Below are 19,405 nucleotides of genomic sequence, written 5' to 3'. Positions count from 1 at the left end.
TAGATTTTAACATAATGAGACTAATTGATCGAAAATAACACATTACATCTTCACCTTTTATAGGTAACGATGTTGCCATTTTATGTTGTTGCAGTTATTATCAGACTCGTGACTGGTCTTGCAACCATCTCATCCTCAATCGACAATCGTCACAAATTCTTAAACAGTGAATATTCACTGATTATTTTCCAGTATTTTCCTGGTGCTGCAAGATTGGAAAATGAATAGAATCAGAATTCCTTTAAACCTGATGCTAAACTTACATAGAATTCCTGCAGTGCAGAAGGAGGCCATTCAGCCCATTGAGTCTGTACTGACCACAATCTCACCCAGGCCCTATCCCCATAACCCCACATATTTACCCTGCTAATCTCCCTGACACTAGGATCAATTTAGCACGGCCAATCAACCTAACCCACACATCTTTGGACTGTACAAGGAAACTGGAGCACCCAGAGGGAACCCACGCAGACACAGTGAGAAGCCCACACAGACAGTGACCTGAAGCTGGAATTGAACCTAGGACCTTGGCACTGTGAGGCAGCAATGCTAACCACTGTGCCACCATGCCGCCCATGCACAATAAACAATCAGGACTGACATAAAACCAGAATGGAAAATGCTGGGAAATCTCAGCAGGTCTGACAGCATCTGTGCAGAGAAAATAGAGCCAATGTTTTGAGTCTGGACGACCCTTTGTCAGAGCTGACGTAACTTACCATGAATTTAATACCAAATAGTTCATTGCAAATAGAACTCTGAAGAGAACAATGTTTGATTGAAGCATAAAATTTTCTGCCCTTATTCAATCCTTAATACGCTTACAATCAAAACAATATCACTTAGGGTGAAGCTTAATGTCTTCTCTGAGAAATCTCAAACTTTAAGGGTATATAAATATATTATTTAATTACCTTAACCTGTCCATTCACACACCTGGTCTCTACAGCTAATCTTAAACTACTCCATCATTCTCACTTCCTAGTTAACTCACAGTCCCAACTCTATCTTGGTTGGAGACGCCTATGTATGTCTGAGGAATGTGTTATCAATAAAAACATTGTTTATTTTGTGACTCTTCAATCCAATAAGCAAACAGTGTTTGTGGTTGTCTGGACAATCAGCCATCTTGTCCAGCAAGGGCCCTTGGTCCGGGAGATAATGCTAATAGAACTTCATCATTAAGCTTCCTTTGTTCACTCCAGCGACAGAGATGACATTCTACACCTGCCCCGTTCCCTCATGTCCCCTGGTAAAAACATTGATGCAAAGTTATCAGCTTCCTTTGACCATTTTACACCAATCAATGAGAGAGATATAATCCAGGCTGTCACAGCTCGAACCATTGCAGGAGAGGTCCCCGTGTCAGTCTCACAGCAGTGCCAAAAACTCCTTCAATTCAATCAGAGAGACGGGATCTCTTCATGAGCAAATCGACACATGTCTCTGATTGGTCAATGGCAGAAGCTGCGCCAGGGTCCTGAATCCCAGGAAAGCCCCAAAGGTGGCTATTTAAGTATCCAAAGTGGACACAACACCATCGGGTCTTCCCCATGGAACTGATGTGTGTTCCCTGCTGATTCTCTAACCAGTGGGCGAGGCCTCCATTGGACTGATTAAACTCCAGCCTGACCTATTCTACCCTGGGGAGATGAGGTGTAATGGTAATATTGATGGATTCGTAATCTGGAGCGCTCGGCTAATCCTCTGGGAGCACCAGTTCAAATCCCATCGTGACAGCCAGTGCAATTTAAACGTAGGCCAGAATTCTTCAACCTCGCCCGCGGCTGGGATTCTCCATTCCCGCTGACCGCCAAATTCTCCATTCTCGCTGTCAGTGGAGTGAACAACATCAGAGGATTTGGCCTCTATTAATAAGACCTGGAACTAAATGGCAACTATGAAATTATCATCGATTGTTGTAAAAACCCATCTGGTTCACTAATGGTTCCTTCAGAGAAGGAAATCAGTTGTCCTCGCCTGGTCTGGCCTACATGGGATTCCAGACCCACAGTAAGGCGGTTGATTCTTAACTAACCTCTGAAATGGCTTCGAGAGTCTCTCAGTTAAAGGGCAATGAGGAACAGGCACTAAGTTCTGGCCTTGCCAATGAAGCCCACATCCCAACGAAAGAATAAATAACAATTCCTCGTAAACAAATATCACAAACATACCTAATTCCAATGATGTGTGTGTTAGGTTGATTGGCCATGCTAAGCTGACTCTTATATCAGCTGGATTAGTAGGGTAAAGGGGTTACGAGAATAAGGCCTGGGTAGGATTGTGGTTGGTACTGCCTCAATGGGCCAAATGGCCTCCTTCTGCACTGCAGGGATTTTATGATTCTAAGTTCCCAATCGACTCTGAAATATCTTCATCTCCAAATTCCTAATATGACGTATGGAATTATCCCGTACAAGCTTTTCCCTATGGAGTTTCTATGCAGCCTAACCAGGTGGTTTCACTGTAGCTCAGTTGTATAAATAGGAGCAATTTGTAAAAATCAAGATAGATACCGTTCGAATTATCCTCACACAGTCAGAATGAAAACAGTTGGAATAGAGATCTCGTTTTACCGTCTGTTCCTTCCAATCTCAGATTTTACTAGGCTGGGTTTTTTTTTATTGCTTATTATTGTCACAAGTCGGCTTATATTAACATTGCAATGAAGTTACTGTGAAAATCCCCTTGTCGGCACAGTGTTCAGACACTGAGGGAGAATTTAGCATGGTCAATGCACCCAACCATCATGTCTTTCGGACTGTGGGAGGAAACCAGAGCACCCGGAGGAAACTGATGCAGACATGGGGAGGATGTGTGGACTCCTCACTGACAGTGATCCAACCAGAAATCGAACCTGTGTCCCTGGTACTGTGAAGTAGCAGTGCTAACCACTGTGCCACATTGCCGCCCCAAGGGAGGTGGTAAATAAGGCGCCTGTTGAACTCCTATCTAAATGTTAATCGGGGGCCAATGGCATCAATATGATCCTGATGCTATTTTAACTAGAGCTTGAGTGGGAAAGCAGCTCTGGCATTACTACAAGGATGGAGTAGATTGCCAAAGAGACACTCAGCTTTTAAGTGTTAGAGTTATCTTTAGTGAGCCTGAAGGAGCAGGGGCATTGAACAAGGCCTCACAAGCCTCCATTGCCCCTGCCCCTCTCTCTCTCTCCTCCCATGAAACCCACCTAAAGCCACCTCCCCCCCCCCCCACCCCCCACACCCCCACCACCATCCCCCTCCCCGCAATACCAACCTCTTCATGACTGGGATCTAAAGAATGCCTTCCTTCCCTCTTGGCACCTGTTAAGTGCCTTCTTCCAGGAAGAAGGTTGATTGATTCTATTCCAGTGAGGTCCTGAAGTTAAACTTCCCCACGGCTGCAGGAGATGTGAACGTTCACCTCTATTTGTGAAGGTTTCTGGGGTGACCAGAGAGAGACCGAGGATGAATTTGGGAAAATGGCAAAGGAGTGAAGCTTTAAATTATCCACATTGTTCAAGATGTGAATCCCGAGACAGAAATTTTAAATAGGTCAATTTTGAGATTGGTCTCGGAGTGCAAACTCACTACAATTTCACTACAAAGAGATGCTACTTTTTATAAATTCAAAGTTGCAGTTGTGTTATTGAAGCTCATAAAACAAAAATATCGCATTAACAAGGAGAATTTGGCACATGCCACTGAGGGATAATCACCAAAGGGTGGCACAGTGACAGAATGGTTAGCACTGCTGCCTCACAGCGCCAGAGACCTGGGTTCAATTCCGGCCTCGGGTCACTGTCCTGTGCGGAGGCTGCACATTCTCCCCATGTCTGCATAGCGTGGTGTGAAATTTCAGTGGCGTGGATTTCCTCTGGGTGCTCCGGTTTCCTCCCACACTCCAAAGATGTCACTCAGAGGGTGGTGGGTGAGTGGAATCGGCTGCCGTCGGTGGTGGTGGAGGCGAACTCGTTGGGGTCTTTTAAGAGACTTCTGGATGAGTACATGGGATTGAGGGTTATAGATAGGCCTGGTAGGTAGGGATATGATCGGTGCAACTTGTGGGCTGAAGGGCCTGTTTGTGCTGTGGTTTTCTATGTTCTATGTGCAGGTTAGGTGCATTGGTCATGCTAAATTGTCCCTTATTGTCCAAAGATGTGCAGGTTAGGCGGATTGGCCTTGGTAAACGTTGGGGTACAGGGATAAAACTGGGTGCAATACTCTTTCAGACAGCCAGTGCAGACTTGATGGGTCGGCTGCACTGTAGGGATTCTATGTTTCTATGTAGGCAAGTAGCACAAAAGCCTTCTATCCGAGTGACAGAATCTGCAGACTGAAGTCAGCGATTATAATATTTGTTCCCTTTTCTTTTGCAGAAACACTGATCTGTCTTCAGGTTGTAAATGATGGCAGACTTCAGGAGCGAGGAGCTGGGTCATGACATGGTGTCAGCCCCCTCCTGCTCTCCCAAAGCGCAAGACAAGATGCACCAGCTGCCCCTGGCCTCCCAGGGTAAAGGGATAGTCATCCACTTAACCTCTCCCACCAGAAGCGGGGAGTGGGAGAGTTCGGACAGGGTTGATCTGACCCATTCGATGGTGAGGGAGGATGAGAGAATGGTGACGTCAGTGGATGAGGAAAAGAATGTTCCTTATCCGGCTTCATCCCTACCTTCCTCCCCTTCTATTTCGGGATTTTTCGGTGAATTCTTATTCCCGACAGTGTCCTCCCCTTCACCATCTTCAGTAAACTCCTGCAGTTCCTCAGAGACCACGCCTCTGATTAGCCTGGTTAAATCTCTGTCCACGGAAATCGAATCCCGAGAGACGTCCTCCCTGAAGCCAAAACCTTTGTTGAACCTGGTCAAGTCTATCTCCACTGAAATTTCACGCCATGAGCCAGAGGTCACCCAGTCAAAATCGGACTCCAAACTAAACCTGCACCTTTGGCGCCAACTAACACAGCCCAGGGGAAGAAATGGGGATTCCAAAACTGCCCCACCGTCGCCTCTGCTCTCACCCACGGAGAGCAAAATTAGTTTCTTCAAAGTTCCCGAGGTGGAAGCCAAGCTGGAAGACACGAAAAGGAAGTTCTCCGAGGCTATACAGGAGCCACTCAACATGCTGAGCAAGATCATTGGAGATGAAAGCAGTGGAAGCCCCAAATCGAAAACATCCCAATCCAATACTTGTGGCACTGACTCCTCCTGTGCCCCTGGCTCTGAAGAATGCAGCAGTGATCTATATAGTAAGAGCAGAAGGTCTGGCTTTGATAAGTTCAGAATGGAGATACTCAAATCGGAAAAGAAAGAGAGCGATAGGTCATCCAACACAGAGACTTCCCCTGGGCGACATTCGAAAGAAAAGCAGAAGAAGCAATGTCTGTCCTTTACGCAGATCTTTGGGGACAACAAGCCAAGGTATGAGATCTGTTCGGATGGAGATGTGCTGCAGATTGTCGAAGCAGGGCCCAGCGAAGACAGCACGCTGTGTGGACAGGAAGCCGTGTACTCCAGACCAGCCTTCGCTCCATCCCAACCTCCTCCGAAAGTGCCGAGTAAAACTCTGATGTGTTTTATCACTCTCGCCTATAGCTATTTCGTATTGCCATTGCCATTGTTCTTCTCCGGCCTCTGCCTTGGACTTACCTGTGGATTTTTGATGGGCCTGCTAATTATCTCACTGCAGATACCACGGGCCTCGCAGCCCATCCATGTTTCCCGCCTGGCTAATGAGAGTCTGCAATTGGATAACATTGTCAGGGAACCTCAGGATCCTGAAATTGTGAAGGTAAAGCATCATAATTCTTCTGATGTGGCGACAGATTTAATACTTTGTAAGCCATCCTCTGAAGTGTTATAGAATCATAGAATCCTACAGTGCAGAAAGAGGCCATTCGGCCCATCGAGTCTACGCCAACCACAATCCCACCCAGGCTCTATCTCCGTAATCCCATATATTTATCCTAGTTAGGCCCCCTGACACTAAGGGGCAACTGAGCATGGCCAATCCACCTAACCCGCACATCTGTGGACTGTGGGAGGAAACCGGAGCACCTAAAGGAAACCCACGCAGACACGGGGAGAACGTGCAAACTCCACACAGACAGTGACCCAAGCCGGGAATCAAACCTGGGTCACAGGCACTGTGAGGCAGCAGTGCTAACTACTGTGCCCCAACGGTTGGATTTTATTCAGTTTAGAACATAGAACAGTACAGCACAGTACAGGCCCTTCGGCCCTCAATGTTGTGCCAAGCTATGTCCGAATCCAAGATCAAGCTATCCCATTCCCTATCATTCTGGTGTGCTCCATGTGCCTGTCCAATAACCGCTTGAAAGTTCCTAAAGTGTCCGACTCCACAATCACAGCAGGCAGTGCATTCCACACCCCAACCACTGTGTATAAAGAATCTACCTCAGACATCCCTCCCATATCTCCCACCATGAACCTTATAATTATGCCCCCTAGTAACAGCTACATCCACCTGAGGAAATAGTGTCTGCACATCCACTCTATCAATCCTGCTCATCATCTTATAAACTTCTATTAAATCACATCTCATTCTCCTCCGCTCTAAAGAGAAAAGCCCCAGCTCCCTCAACCTTTCCTCATAAGACCTACCCTCCAAACCAGGCAACATCCTGGTAAATATTCTCTGCGCTCTCTCCAATGCTTCCACATCCTTCTTATGGTGAGGTGACCAGAACTGCACACACTATTCCAAATGTGGTCTCACCAAGGTCCGGTATACTTGAAGCATAAACCCACGGCTCTTAAACTCAAATCCCCTGTTAATAAACGCTAACACACTATAAGCCTTCTTCATGGCTCTAACCACTTGAGTGGCAACCTTCAGAGATCTGTGGATATGAACCCCAAGATCTCCCTGCTCCTCCACATTCTTCAGAACCCTGCGTTGACCCTGTAATCCACATTCAAGTTTGTCCTACCAAAATGAATCACCTCGCACTTATCAGGGTTAAACTCCATCTGCCACTTTTCAGTCCAGCTCTGCATCCTATCAATGTCTCTTTGCAGCTTGCAAGAACCCTCCACCTCATCCACTACGCCACCAATCTTGGTGTCATCAGCAAATTTACTGACCCACCCTTCAGCCCCCTCTTCCAAGTCATTGATAAAAATCACAAATAGCAGAGGACCCAGCAGTGATCCCTGTGGTACACCGCTGGTAACTGGCCTTCAACCTGAAAATTTTCCCTCCACCACCACCCTCTGTCTTCTATGAGACTGCCAGTTACTTATCCAATCGGCCAAATTTCCTTCTATCCTACACCTCCTTACTTTCTTCATGAGCCGACCAGGGGGAACCTTATCAAACGCCTTACTAAAATCCATGTACACGACATCAACTGCTCTACCTTTGTCTACACATTTAGTTACCTCCTCAAAGAATTCAATCAAATTTGTGAGGCAGGACTTACCCCTCACAAAACCGGATTAAGCTGCATCTTTCCAAATGGTCATAAATCCTCTCCCTCAGGACCTTTTCCATTAACTTATTCTTCATTGGGGAAACACTTTAATTATTAGACATGACAATATAATCACAATATTGTGAAAACTTATCTCATTAAATGGCAATAAAGAAGCTTTTTGTCCCCCCACTCATGATATATTGTAAAGACATTGGTTGGCTCAGTTGGCTAAAGTCTGATTCAGAATAATATCAAATGGTGGTGATGGAGTGGTACCTTTTTTGGACGAGGAATCCAAAGGCCCAGGGTAATGGTCTGGAGACCCAGGTTCGAATCCCACCACAGTAGATGGTGAAATTTGAATTCAATAAAACATCTGGAATTAAAAGTCTAACCACGAACCCATTGTTGGAAAACCCATCTGGATCACTGATGCCCCTTAGGGAAGGAAATCTGCCGTCCTTGCCTGGCCTGGCCTACATGTGACTGCAGGCTTTGAATAAAGGCCTCTGAAATTTCCGAACCAACCAGTCAGCTCGGAGCAATTAGGGATGGGCAATAAATGGTGGCCTAGTCAGCGACTCGCGGTTAACGAGAATGACAAAAGAGAGTTCAATAGAAGGACAAGTTGAGAGACTTATTCGGTGTATTCTGAATATTCCTTTCACTGTATAATCTGGAAGAAAATTAGGCCAAATATAAAAAAGTATTAGCGCACTGCAAGAATCATTAGATGTTAAGAACGTAGAAAAAGGCCATTCGGCCCATAATCTACGTTCGAACAAGAGCGATCCAGACTGAACCCATCTTCTCCCCCTACTTTACCGTCTTCCTGGGGTTTAAATATGTATTCCATTTCCCTTTAAAAGATGTAATGATCTCCACCTTTGTTCATTCCTGTGAAAAGGCATTCCCTGTTAGCAGCTAAGCATGCCCCATTCAGTGAAATTATTGAATCTTCAGCTATAAGGAGATGGGCAGGATGTAGCTTCTGTTACCCGACACTCAGGCTTGGATGGGGAAGGAAGTTTCAGTGGTTCCTGCAGTCGGGGATGCCTGGGACAGGAAAGGCCCATATTCCCCTTTCTGGGGCCTGAACGATCACCAGCTGCTGTTCCTAAAGTTAAAAATCCCAACATAACTTCAATTCCTTTCACCTGTCAGGACAGATGCATCCATTTACCTGTCCAGACCAAGTCACTGCCAGGGCCTATATCAGCCCCTGAATGAGGACCCTGTGAGCTTTGGCCAAGCATTTTAGCTGTCCATCCAGAAGCCTCACTTAAATTAGAAAATGGCAATATTCTGGCAACATTTCAGCTCGTTAGTGTTGTGAGATCCCACTTCTTGGTTGTTGCTGGTTAAGGAATGAATGTGGTAACATAAGATATGTCTAAACAGTAACTGGTTTATTGGGGATAAATGTAACTGTAGACAACAAATACTGAAAAACCTCAGCAGGTTTGGCAGCATCTGCGAAGAGAGAATGGAGCCAACATTTTGAACCTGGATGCAGGTCATTCAGCCTCAAGTCATTGGCTCTGTTCTCTCCCCACAGATGCTGTCAGACCTGCTGAGGTTTTCCAGCATTTTTGGTTCTTGTTTCAGATTCCAGCAATGGCAGGATTTTGCATTTCTCTGACTACAGACGGATGTACATGACTAAGTGTTACTGAGACTAAGCCACACGCATTCTTCTTTTTTTACCCTTTCTCACGTATCTTGTACATGGTCAGATGGGTGGTGCGGTTTTGCCAGTCCGACATGTTAACCCTTTCAGCTCTGAACAGTCTCATATCACCTCTAGTAGCCTTGGGCATCTTAATGCCCCAATTACCTGTCAGGCAGCCAGAGTTAAACTCGATGCATCCGCAGCCCACAACCAGACACAGACCTAAACTGCCAAACGTTGAAAATGTTGTCAGGAGTTTAATGTATCCTGTTGTAAGTCCTTGTTGCTTGTCATACTACATTTTAATTCTTAATGCTTTAAACTTTGATCATCTTTTGCTGAGCAGGCTATATTAACTCTTCCAGCGAAGATTTAATCAGTTACGCAATTATAGGGTCCTAAGGAGTGGCACAGTGGCACTGCTGCCTCACAGTGCCAGGGATTCAGGTTCGATTCTGGCCTTGGGTCACTGTCTGTGTGGAGTTTGCACACGTGTCTGTGTGGCTTTCCTCCGGGTGCTCTGCTTTCCTCCCACACTGCAAAGGTGTGCGGGTTAGGAGGACTGGCCATGCTAAACTGCCCCTTAGTGTCCAAAAGTGTGCAGGTTAGGTGGACTGGCCATGCTGAACTGCCCCTTAGTGTCCAAAAGTGTGCAGGTTAGGCGGACTGGCCATGCTAAACTGCCCCTTAGTGTCCAAAAGTGTGCAGGTTAGGCGGACTGGCCATGCTAAACTGCTCTGTGTCCAAATATGTAGGTTAGGTATATTAGCCATGGTAAATGCGTGGGGTTATGGGGATGGGAGGAGAGCCTGGGTGGGCTGCTCTGAGTCAGTGCAGACTTGATGGGCCAAATGGCCTCTTTCTGCACTGTAGGGATTCTAAGTATCTGTGATCAGTGAGGTTACCCACATACTAAACGCTGGCAGTTATTTATATGCAACATGATAACCCAAGTCCAGTTTACGATTCTGTGCCTTGAACCCTCTTTGCAAGCCTGCCTTTGGTTTACACTGTAGGTACATTAGGAGCAAAACAAGATTGCTTTCCCTGTCAGTTAAGTTTAGTTAATTCACTGCAGTCATGAATGCCTTAAGGTGGGACACAGATGCTTACCAAGGCACTGGTAAGTACTGACTAATGCAGTTTCATGGATTGAACCCAGAGATACAAGACAATCTACGTAATGATACCAATCACTCTATTAGCCAGGGTGAGTAGCTGTAGTGTCCTCTTTACACTCCACTGTGAGCAAGAGTCAAGTTCAGCTCCCCGCATAGGAAAACCCACACACCGAGAGACCTGGGGAATCCTGTGTCTCAAATATCTGCTCTCTTTCGACATACTGAGCTTACTATTTGCGTAGTTTTAAACGACGTGCGATGGGATCTGGTTACTGGAAATTGTGGTCTTGGATTCCACCCTTCCCCCTCAGTGCATCATTCCATTGTAACTCTGACACAGTCAGGGTGAGGTTTATCAGCACCAAGTCCGGGTGAAGTAAATGAACCCAGGCGTAAATGTGCTGCTATTCATCCAGGGGGGCCACACAGCCTCCAGTGAACCACGCCACTGTCAGTGCCCAGGGTGTCAACAATGAAGAAACACGAGGAGTGAGATTCCTGAGTAACAGGAGTGACACAGATTGTAAATCCTCTTGAAAGAAGTGTCCCTTGGAGGTTGTGTTTAAGGATGGCTCACGTCAAAAAATAAGTTATCCTTTCTGACAGTCCAACCAAGGTTAACCGGTCAGTCATCTGCGTCATGAGGAGCAGTCACTGACCCCAGTATTTTCAGGGTTTGGTTTTAGAAACTCATCGACATGTGGCTATGCTTCACATGGTGTAGGAGGACTCCAGCAGCAGGTGGCAATGCTGGGGGAGACTTCCAAACAGGGTACTCCTGTGAGTCTCTTGCCGCAGCAAGTTGCATTTGACAAGGTGAGGGACAGGGCTATGGAGAAAGAGAGAAAGAGAGAACAACCAGGACAAGGCAAGGACAGTGGCAGTGTAACAGGAGCCGAAGACAACTAGAAGCCCACAGAGGTGGATGAAGAGCCAGGAAGGGGAATTGAGATGTAGGTCATTCTGAGTGACAGCATCCATGCATCTGAAAAACCTCATGGAAAGAGAGAGAGAGAGATGGACAGAACTGCAGCCAGGAGCTGGGAAGCAGAGCAAACCTGAATACACCTGAGGAGTGCTGCACTGAGGAGCTGGAGTTAGAAGGAGAGGATGGAAAGCAAATAGATGGTGTCTCAACTCATGTTCAAACGAAAATGAAGAGTCATAGAATCATAGAACCCTACAGTGCAGAAAGAGGCTCTTTCACCCATTGAGTCTGCGCTGAACACAATCCCTCCCAGGCCTTACCCCCATATCCCTACATACTGTACCTACTAATCCCTCGAACCGCTGCTACCCTGAACACTAAGGGGCAATTTCTTAGCACGGCCAATCAACCTAACCTACACATCTTTGGACTGTGGGAGGAAACCCATGCAGACACGAGGAGAATGTGCAAACTCCACACAGACAGTGAGCCGAGCCGGGAATCGAACCCAGGACCCTGGAGCTGTGAAGCAGCAGTGCTAACCGCTGTGCTACCGTGCCGCCCACTAAATCCTGCGGTGTGGAATATCAACAGTTGGAGTTTTCCCAACTCTGGGGTTTCTTACAAGTCTGTTTGTGTGGTTATAAATGAGGCTGAACAGTTAAAATTATTAATAATGTCCATTTTCACTCTCCTGAGTGAGGCAAAGTGTTCGGGCTAGATTTGCATCCTCAAGACAGGGAGCAAGGCTTGGGAAAATTCCTGGCCTGGCCTCCTTGGGAGGAAGTGCCCACAAGGATGAGATATTCACTGTGGGAGGTGGGTGTAGGCTGCGGTCAGGCATGCCAACACAGGCGATAGTTCGGAGGTAGCCACAATGGCGACTAGGTGTGGCGATAGGCTAAAAATGCTTCAGTAAAGCAGGGCTTAATCCCAGTTATGTTCAAGATAAGAAAGTGTTCAATCCCTTGTACATCACATTGCCTCGTACCTCACCTATTCTCTGTATTCCCCCACCCATTCCCTGTGGTCCTCATGCCCCATGCAAAGGTATGATACTTCCAACCCATTCACCCATTACTCACCATATAGAAACAATGAACCCTATAGTGACAATAGGATGTGTAAAAAAAGCTTTAAAAAAAAGTCATTCATTATGATCAGACATACAATTTAGGAGCAGCCCCTTGACTCTGCTCTGCCATTCAGTAAGATCATTGCTGCTCTAGTCACCCCATATACCTGCCGATTTCTGATAACCTTTCACCACCGTGTGAATCAAGAATCTATCTAGCTCTGCCCTAGAAACCAGTAACTTTCCACTTTCTTTAAAAAAAATTCTTTCACGACAGCTCAATAATAATGTCAATCACCCCAACCCTTTAAAATATCCAGGGCCAAAATTGTAAGCATTTGAAACCTCTTTATCTGTTGTAAGTAAGCATTGTGCAATTGACAGAAGAGATCAAAGAGCCAGTGCTGTCTCTTTATTCTTTCATGGGAGTGAGAGCATCACTGGCTGGGCCAGCATTTATTGCTCATTCCTAATTGCCCTTGAACTGAGTGGCTTGCTAGGCCATTTCAGAGGGCTGTGAACAGCCAACCATATTGCGGGGTCTGGAGTCACATGTAGGCCAGACCAGGGAAGGACTGTGTAAGGTTAAAATAAGACACTTGAGCAGTTTGGAAATGGCAGCATTGGCATCAAGTTGGTCGTACACACTTAATAATGTCACAATCTGCCTGTTCTGGATGCTGCCAACACAGGTCAGGTTTATGCGCACAAATTCCTTTTACCAAGATGGTGTCTTTCCTGTCGAAAGTCTGTGCTTGCCCCTCACACCCTATATTTGCTTATTAAATGGCCATGTAGCACCTAAACTTTGGCCCATTTTAGTACTCAATGGGTGGAATTTCTCGTCCCACCCACCACGAAAATCACAGCGAGTGGGACAGGACCAAGCAAATGCCCATTGTCCTCAGACAGGATTCTTTTGGTCTTGGGGCAAGAACAGCTGATGATTTCGACATTTAAGGGCAACGGGGTAGTAACCCACCGATAGTTTTTGTGAGCATTTGGTCACATATGTTCATTGACATCCTTCAGGGAAGTCAGTCTGTCACCTCTGCTTGGTCTGAACTTCACTCCACTCCAGTCCCAAGCTACATGATTGGTGGAGAGAGACCTTTAGCCTGCTAACCTGGCAGAGTTAACCTTCACCTATTCTCTCAAGACAATGTGTGGTTAGCACTGCTGCCTCACAGCTCCAGGGACCTGGGTTCGATTCCCAGCTTGGGTCACTGTCTGTGTGGAATTTGCACGTTCTCTCCATATCTGATTGGGTTTCCTCCGTGTGCTCCGGTTTAGTCCAAAGATGTGCAGGTTAGATTGAATGGCCATGCTAAGTTCTCCCTTAATGATGTGGGATGTGTAGGTTAGAGGGACTAGAGGGGTAGATATGTGGGTTACGAGGATAGGTGGGATTGTTATCATTGCAGACTCAATGGGCCAAATGGCCTTCTCCTGTAGGGATTCTAGAACGTGATATTTGAATTGAAAAGGACAGATCTACACCAGGCAGAGTTGAAGGCGTTTCCATCATTGTCACTAAAGCCACTGATATGACTTTGCAAGCTTGTTTCACTAGTGGGGGAGTCTCGAACAAGGCACACAGCTACAAGATAAAGAGCTGATCATTTAAAACTGAGCTGTGTAGAAATACCTTGTTGCAGAGGGTAGTGAATCTCTGGAATTCTGTGCCCTGAAAGATCATAGAAGAAATCGTAGAAATCCTTCAGTACAGAAAGAGGCCATTCAGCCCATCGAGTCCACACCGAGCACAATCCCACCCAGGCCCTACTCCCATATCCCTACATATTTACCCACTAATCCCTCTAACCTACGCATCTCAGGACACTAAGGGCAGGTTTTAGCACGGCCAATCAACCTAACCTGTACATCTTTGGACTGTGGGAGGAAACCGGAGCACCTGGAGAAAACCCACGCAGACATGGGGAGAATGTGCAAACTCCACACAGACAGTGACCCACCCAAGGCCAGAATTGAGCCCACCCAAGGCCAGAATGGTGCTGTGAGGCAGCAATACGAAACACTGTGCTAATCACCTCTCGCTCTTTCCCCTCTCCAGCTATATCTGTGTACTTACTACATTCCATCCTGACCCATACAGCTGGACGAGGTATTGTTGCCACCGTACCTTTCACTGACCAAACTCAATGGATCATATTCCATATTCCACCTGCCCCTTTGCAATGCCAACTATGACAGAGCTGTGCCAACCTTGTGTGTTTCTTTAGACTGCCCTTTACCCCCTGCATCTTTGCTGCCTATGTGTTTTGTCTCAGTTTTTACTTTCTTGCGGAGAGTTTTGTAATCCAGTCCGTGATGGTCCATCTGCTTTGCTCATCACTATTCTATCAGCCCCAGACATTTGGCTGTCCTCCAGGGATTTTTGCAAGTCTCGACCTTTGGGCACCCACTTCGTTCAGTACAGTTTGTCCAACAGATGGTATTCTTTCCCAAATTAGTTCCACTCTCTGTTTGAAACCGTCTCTGTGAGACTTATTCAAACACACTGGAGTCCTCGTGGGGACAATCTACCGGCTATTTGGGAGAGTTCTTATTTCCATGTTTCTATCTCCAACACATGCCCTGAACCAGTCAAAGCCATAATGTGTACCTCTCAGCACTCTGCAATCAATACATTCTGCTCTGCTGTGTGTTCTCACCAAAATATAATTAACCATATTTCTTTACACTACCAAGTGTAGTCTCCTTCTTTACAGTGCGCCCCCCCCACTTTGGGGACGATCTTGCCAGCTTGTCATGCTGGTCAGTTGGTGTGGCAGTGCCAGTGATCAACAGGGGCGGTGTGGGGAGGGAGTGGGATTGGGGCCAGTGATCAGCTGGGAGGGGGCATCGGGCCCTGCAATTAGGGGGGAGCGACGCAAGCAGGGCAGTGATTAGGCCCAGCGATCAGGGAGGGGGCAATGTCTGGAAGGGGCGATTGCGAGGCAATGTCCAGCGGAGGGGATGGTCTAATTCAAGGGGTGATGCCTGGAGGGGGCGATGGGGTTGGGGAGCAATGTCCGAGGGGGGGTGTGGTCCAGTTCAGGGGGAAATATCCGGGGAGGGGGGTGGTCCAATTCAGGGGGAGATGTCCAGGGAGGGGGGTTGATGATCAGGAGTGTGGATGGGGAAGATGCAACATCCAGGAGAGCGGGAGACTGAGAGATCTCCCAGTGTACTCTTGACACAGTGCACTGAGAGATCAAGGCACATGCACATTAGCACCCATACAGCTCAGCAGTAGGCTTCTCAGTGTGAAGAGTCTCCGTCCACTCCCCCTACTGGCAAGACTCACACTTTCCCTTTTTTAAATACAATTGCATTTGGGAGCTCATCCAAAAATGGCACAATTCTCTGCCATTTTCATGCTTATTCGACACTTAGAATTTCTTTTTTAAGATCTCCTTCTATAACATTTCATTCACCCAGAATATTTCACATCAGCCATGTATTACCTCCCTTCCTTATCTTCATGTTAAAGCCTCCCACCAATCTCATGTTTGGAGATGGCGAATCTTTGGCAGGATTTTCCAGCCCTTTCCATCGGTGGGATTTTCCAGCCTAGCTGAAGGTGACCTCATGCGTACTAAAATATTCCCAGGTCCCTCTGCTCCTCACTCCCTTTCAAACTGCCCTTTCCTTTCTATTGTCTCTTCTTGATCTTCCTACCAAAATGTATCATTTCAGATTTCAAATTACACCTGCCGTGTGTCTGTCTATTCCACCAGCCTGGCTCTGTGATTTTGAGGTCTTTTGCTGTCCTCCTCAGTTGCTAATACCTGCAGGTATTATCTCATCTTCAAATTTTGAAATTGTAACCAAGTCTAAGTGACAAATATCTATGAAGAAAAGCAGTGATTTTAGTACCTATCCCTGGGGAAACCCCGCTGTGTATCTTCTTCCAGTCTAAAAGAAAACAAGTCGCTTCTATTCCTGTGTTCCCTGTCACTCAGCCAGCTTCATATCCATGCTGCCACTATCCCTTTTATTCCATGGATTTTTACTTTGCTGACAAGCCTGTTATATGGCACTTTATCAAATGTCTTCTGGAAATCCCTATATACCACATCAACCATATTGCCCTTGTCAACCCTCTCTGTTACCTCAGCAGAAAAAGTGTAATCAAGTTGGCTAAACACAATGTGCCTTTGACAAAACATTGCTGGCTTTCAGTAATGAATCCACGCTAATCAAAATGAATTTTTTCATTCAATCTTGGGACATGGGCTTTGCTGACTATGACAGCATTTATTGCCCATCCCTAATTGCCCTTGAGAAGGTGGTGATGAGCTGCCTTCTTGAATTGCTGCAGTCCATGTGCTGTTGTTGACTCACAATGCCGTTAGGGAAGAGAATTCCAGGATTTTAACCCATCGGCTGCGAAGAAACGCCAATATATTTCCAATTCAGGATGGTGAGTGGCTTGGAGGGGAACTTGCAGGTGGTGGTGTTCCCCTGTATCTGCTGCTCTTGTCCCTCTAGATGGAAGTGGTTGTGGGTTTGGAAGGTGCTGCCTCAGGATCTTTGGTGAATTGCTGCAGTGCGTCTTGTAGACAGTACACACTGCTGCTACTGAGGGAGGAAGTCAATATTTGTAGATGGGGTGCCAATCAAGTGGGCTGCTTTACCCTGGATGGTATTGAGCTTCTTGTGTGTTGTTGGAGCTGCACCCATCCAGGGAAATGGGGAGTATTCCATCACACTCCTGTGTTGTGCCTTGTTCTTGATTCCCATTCCTGAAAGGTTCCTCAATGTTTAAACTGACTGCTCTGTAGTTGCTGGGTTTCACTTCCCATCCTCCCTTTGAACAGGGTTGTAACATTTACAGTTCTGCCCATCCTATTTGTTGAAGAATGTGTGGGCTAACCTGCACTATTTTCTGAACAATTTAATGTACTTTTTAATGAGTAAAACCAAAGTGTTTCAAGTTGGTAAACAAAAGATTGAACTGTGAGATTTTCCAATCATCAAACAGTGCCCACTTCAACCTTTCTTAGCTCCTGGATTGTTCCAGCTGTAATAGTTCATTCCGCAGTGCCAGACGCTGTCCTGAGAATAGTGAAGTTAATGAATGGACTGCGGAGTCTGAAGCAGATCTTTAATAGCACTCCGTTCTGCAGCATGATCTTAATCTCAAGACATTGGATTCAGCAGATTCCGAGTGGAAAGGCTGCCTGCGCAGGCAACATGAAAGCAGAACACAATTAGAATCATAGAATCCCTACAATGCAGAAGGAGACCATTTGGCCCACCAATTCTGAAATGATAACAATCCCATTCACTCCCTATCCCTGTAACCCCGTGTATTTACATTGCTAGTCTCCCTGACACTGAGGAACAATTTAACACGGCCAATCCACCTAACCCACACATCTTTGGAAGGCGGGAGGAAACCGGAGCACCCCGGAAGAAACCTGCACAGACACGGGCAGAACATGCAGACTCCACACAGACAGTGGGCAAAATGGAACTGAACCCGGGTCCCTGGTGCTGTGAGGCAGCAATGCTAACCACGGTGCCATTCTCCGCTGCTTCAACAGAACGTGGGGTCAAAGGTGAGGAATCCTAATGGGTGTGTGACTGTGAGAGTACAGAGTCCAGCACCAGACCAGGCCAAAGAGGCTGAGAACTGCCACCCTGGTGCCTAGGCCCAGTCAGGTGTCAGCCTCAGTTCCAAGAGGGAAGAGCTGTCCTCTGTCCTGGAAGAATTCAGGAAGCAAAATGACTAGTCCATGGCTTTTGCTGCCCCACAGCAATAACTGACCGTTTTTCTCTCAGTGCCTGAACGTGTGGGGGGAGGTCACAGGAATCTCCATTTTAAAACTGAGAGCCGCTAATCTGATTCCCGATCTAAACCGGTTCTACTGCTGGATTCGAATTGGAATTGTGACGGAACCGTGCCATAAAGACCAAGGACATTTTGCCTCCTCCCGTTTTATACAACTGGAGCAGCCATGCCATCGTCCTGCCTTCCTTCCCCCACCCAGGAGGAACACAAACCGCAATGCCGCGAGTTAAACATCTCCCCAGTGGGATGGTGGATGGCTGAAATTCACTCTCGTGAATGAACCCGTTGCTTTGTACAAAGCCTGGGCCAACTCCACAGCTTTCTCTAAAGAGGTTTTATTCTGAACAAGTAACTGCATTGCAAGGCTGTTTATCCCACAGACCAAAAGATCTCTTAACATCTCCCCTAAAGCTGGGCAATTCTCTGCTAACCCTCTCAATCTGGCCATGAAGCCAGAGACAATTTCCCCAAGCTCCCGGGCTGCTGAATGAAATTTATACCTCAGCTTGACAGTTCTCGGTCAGGGGTTCAAATAAATTTTGATCATTTTGACAATCTGGTCAAAAGTGTGTCTGGATCATCAGGTAGTGTTAGACTCTTCATTTGGCTGTAAGTTTGTGTGCCACAGACTGTGAATAGAATCACCTTTTGTTTTACGACTGCAATCCCATTAGCTATAAAGAAATTATGCACCCTTTCGACGTATGACCCCCACAATTTTCCACTTCTGGGTCAAATGACTCAATCTTTCCAATTAAAGGCATTTTTGTAGCATGTAAACCTGTCTTTTTGAAGCTCCAACACTTACTCTCTTCCCCCTCTAGCTGCCAAATGAGGTCACCTGACAACTACCAAAGTTTTTCCTCGTCGCCCATGTAGTGTATTCAATAACCTGAAACCACAACTCATATAAGGTCTGACAGAACTACAATACACTTCAACTCTCCACTCCTCCCTGGTTCCAGATGTGGTTCCTCACCAACCCAGGATGTGCACCCTTGTTCCTGATTGGCTCAGCCTTTTGAGTGGGCTCTCCATAGGGTCCAATCTAATCATGTAGCCCTCAGGATCATCCCCTTAAAGTGGGACGTTTCCACAATCCCATTATATTTAAATACAAACAAGTTCTCAGTGAATTCAGAGAAGCAGAAATTAAAAGTTGTCACTTCCATCGCCTGTGCAGTTTTCTTATTAACATCTTAGCAAGAATCAGATTGAAATATTGCAGCATTGAATTCTTCTTGCCTGTATTTGTGATCATGCCATTTATAAAACATTCTCATCCTTAAACATACCGACAATGCTCTGACACAAATAATGTCAATCTTATAGACTTCTGTCAGGATAAATTCATGCCACAGTATGTTTTACTCAAATAGATCCAA

General features: G+C 46.3%; 1 protein-coding gene across 1 annotated transcript in view; it reads left to right on the top strand.

The window, feature by feature from the left end:
• Positions 1 to 19,405, top strand: part of tex2l (testis expressed 2, like) — a 100,449-nt gene that overhangs the window by 34,263 nt on the left and 46,781 nt on the right. The window contains exon 2 of the mRNA XM_080206074.1: positions 4,361 to 5,773. Coding sequence (XP_080062200.1) covers positions 4,388 to 5,773 — 1,386 coding nt within the window. The 5' untranslated portion in view covers positions 4,361 to 4,387. The remainder of the gene's footprint in view (positions 1 to 4,360; positions 5,774 to 19,405) is intronic.

Source organism: Carcharhinus amblyrhynchos, chromosome 18 (genome assembly GCF_965287045.1).
Source record: "Carcharhinus amblyrhynchos chromosome 18, sCarAmb.v2.hapA, whole genome shotgun sequence".
In the NCBI taxonomy this organism is placed as follows: domain Eukaryota; kingdom Metazoa; phylum Chordata; class Chondrichthyes; order Carcharhiniformes; family Carcharhinidae; genus Carcharhinus; species Carcharhinus amblyrhynchos.
Note: the sequence above shows the minus strand (reverse complement) of the source record. Positions and strands in the feature narration are given on the sequence as shown.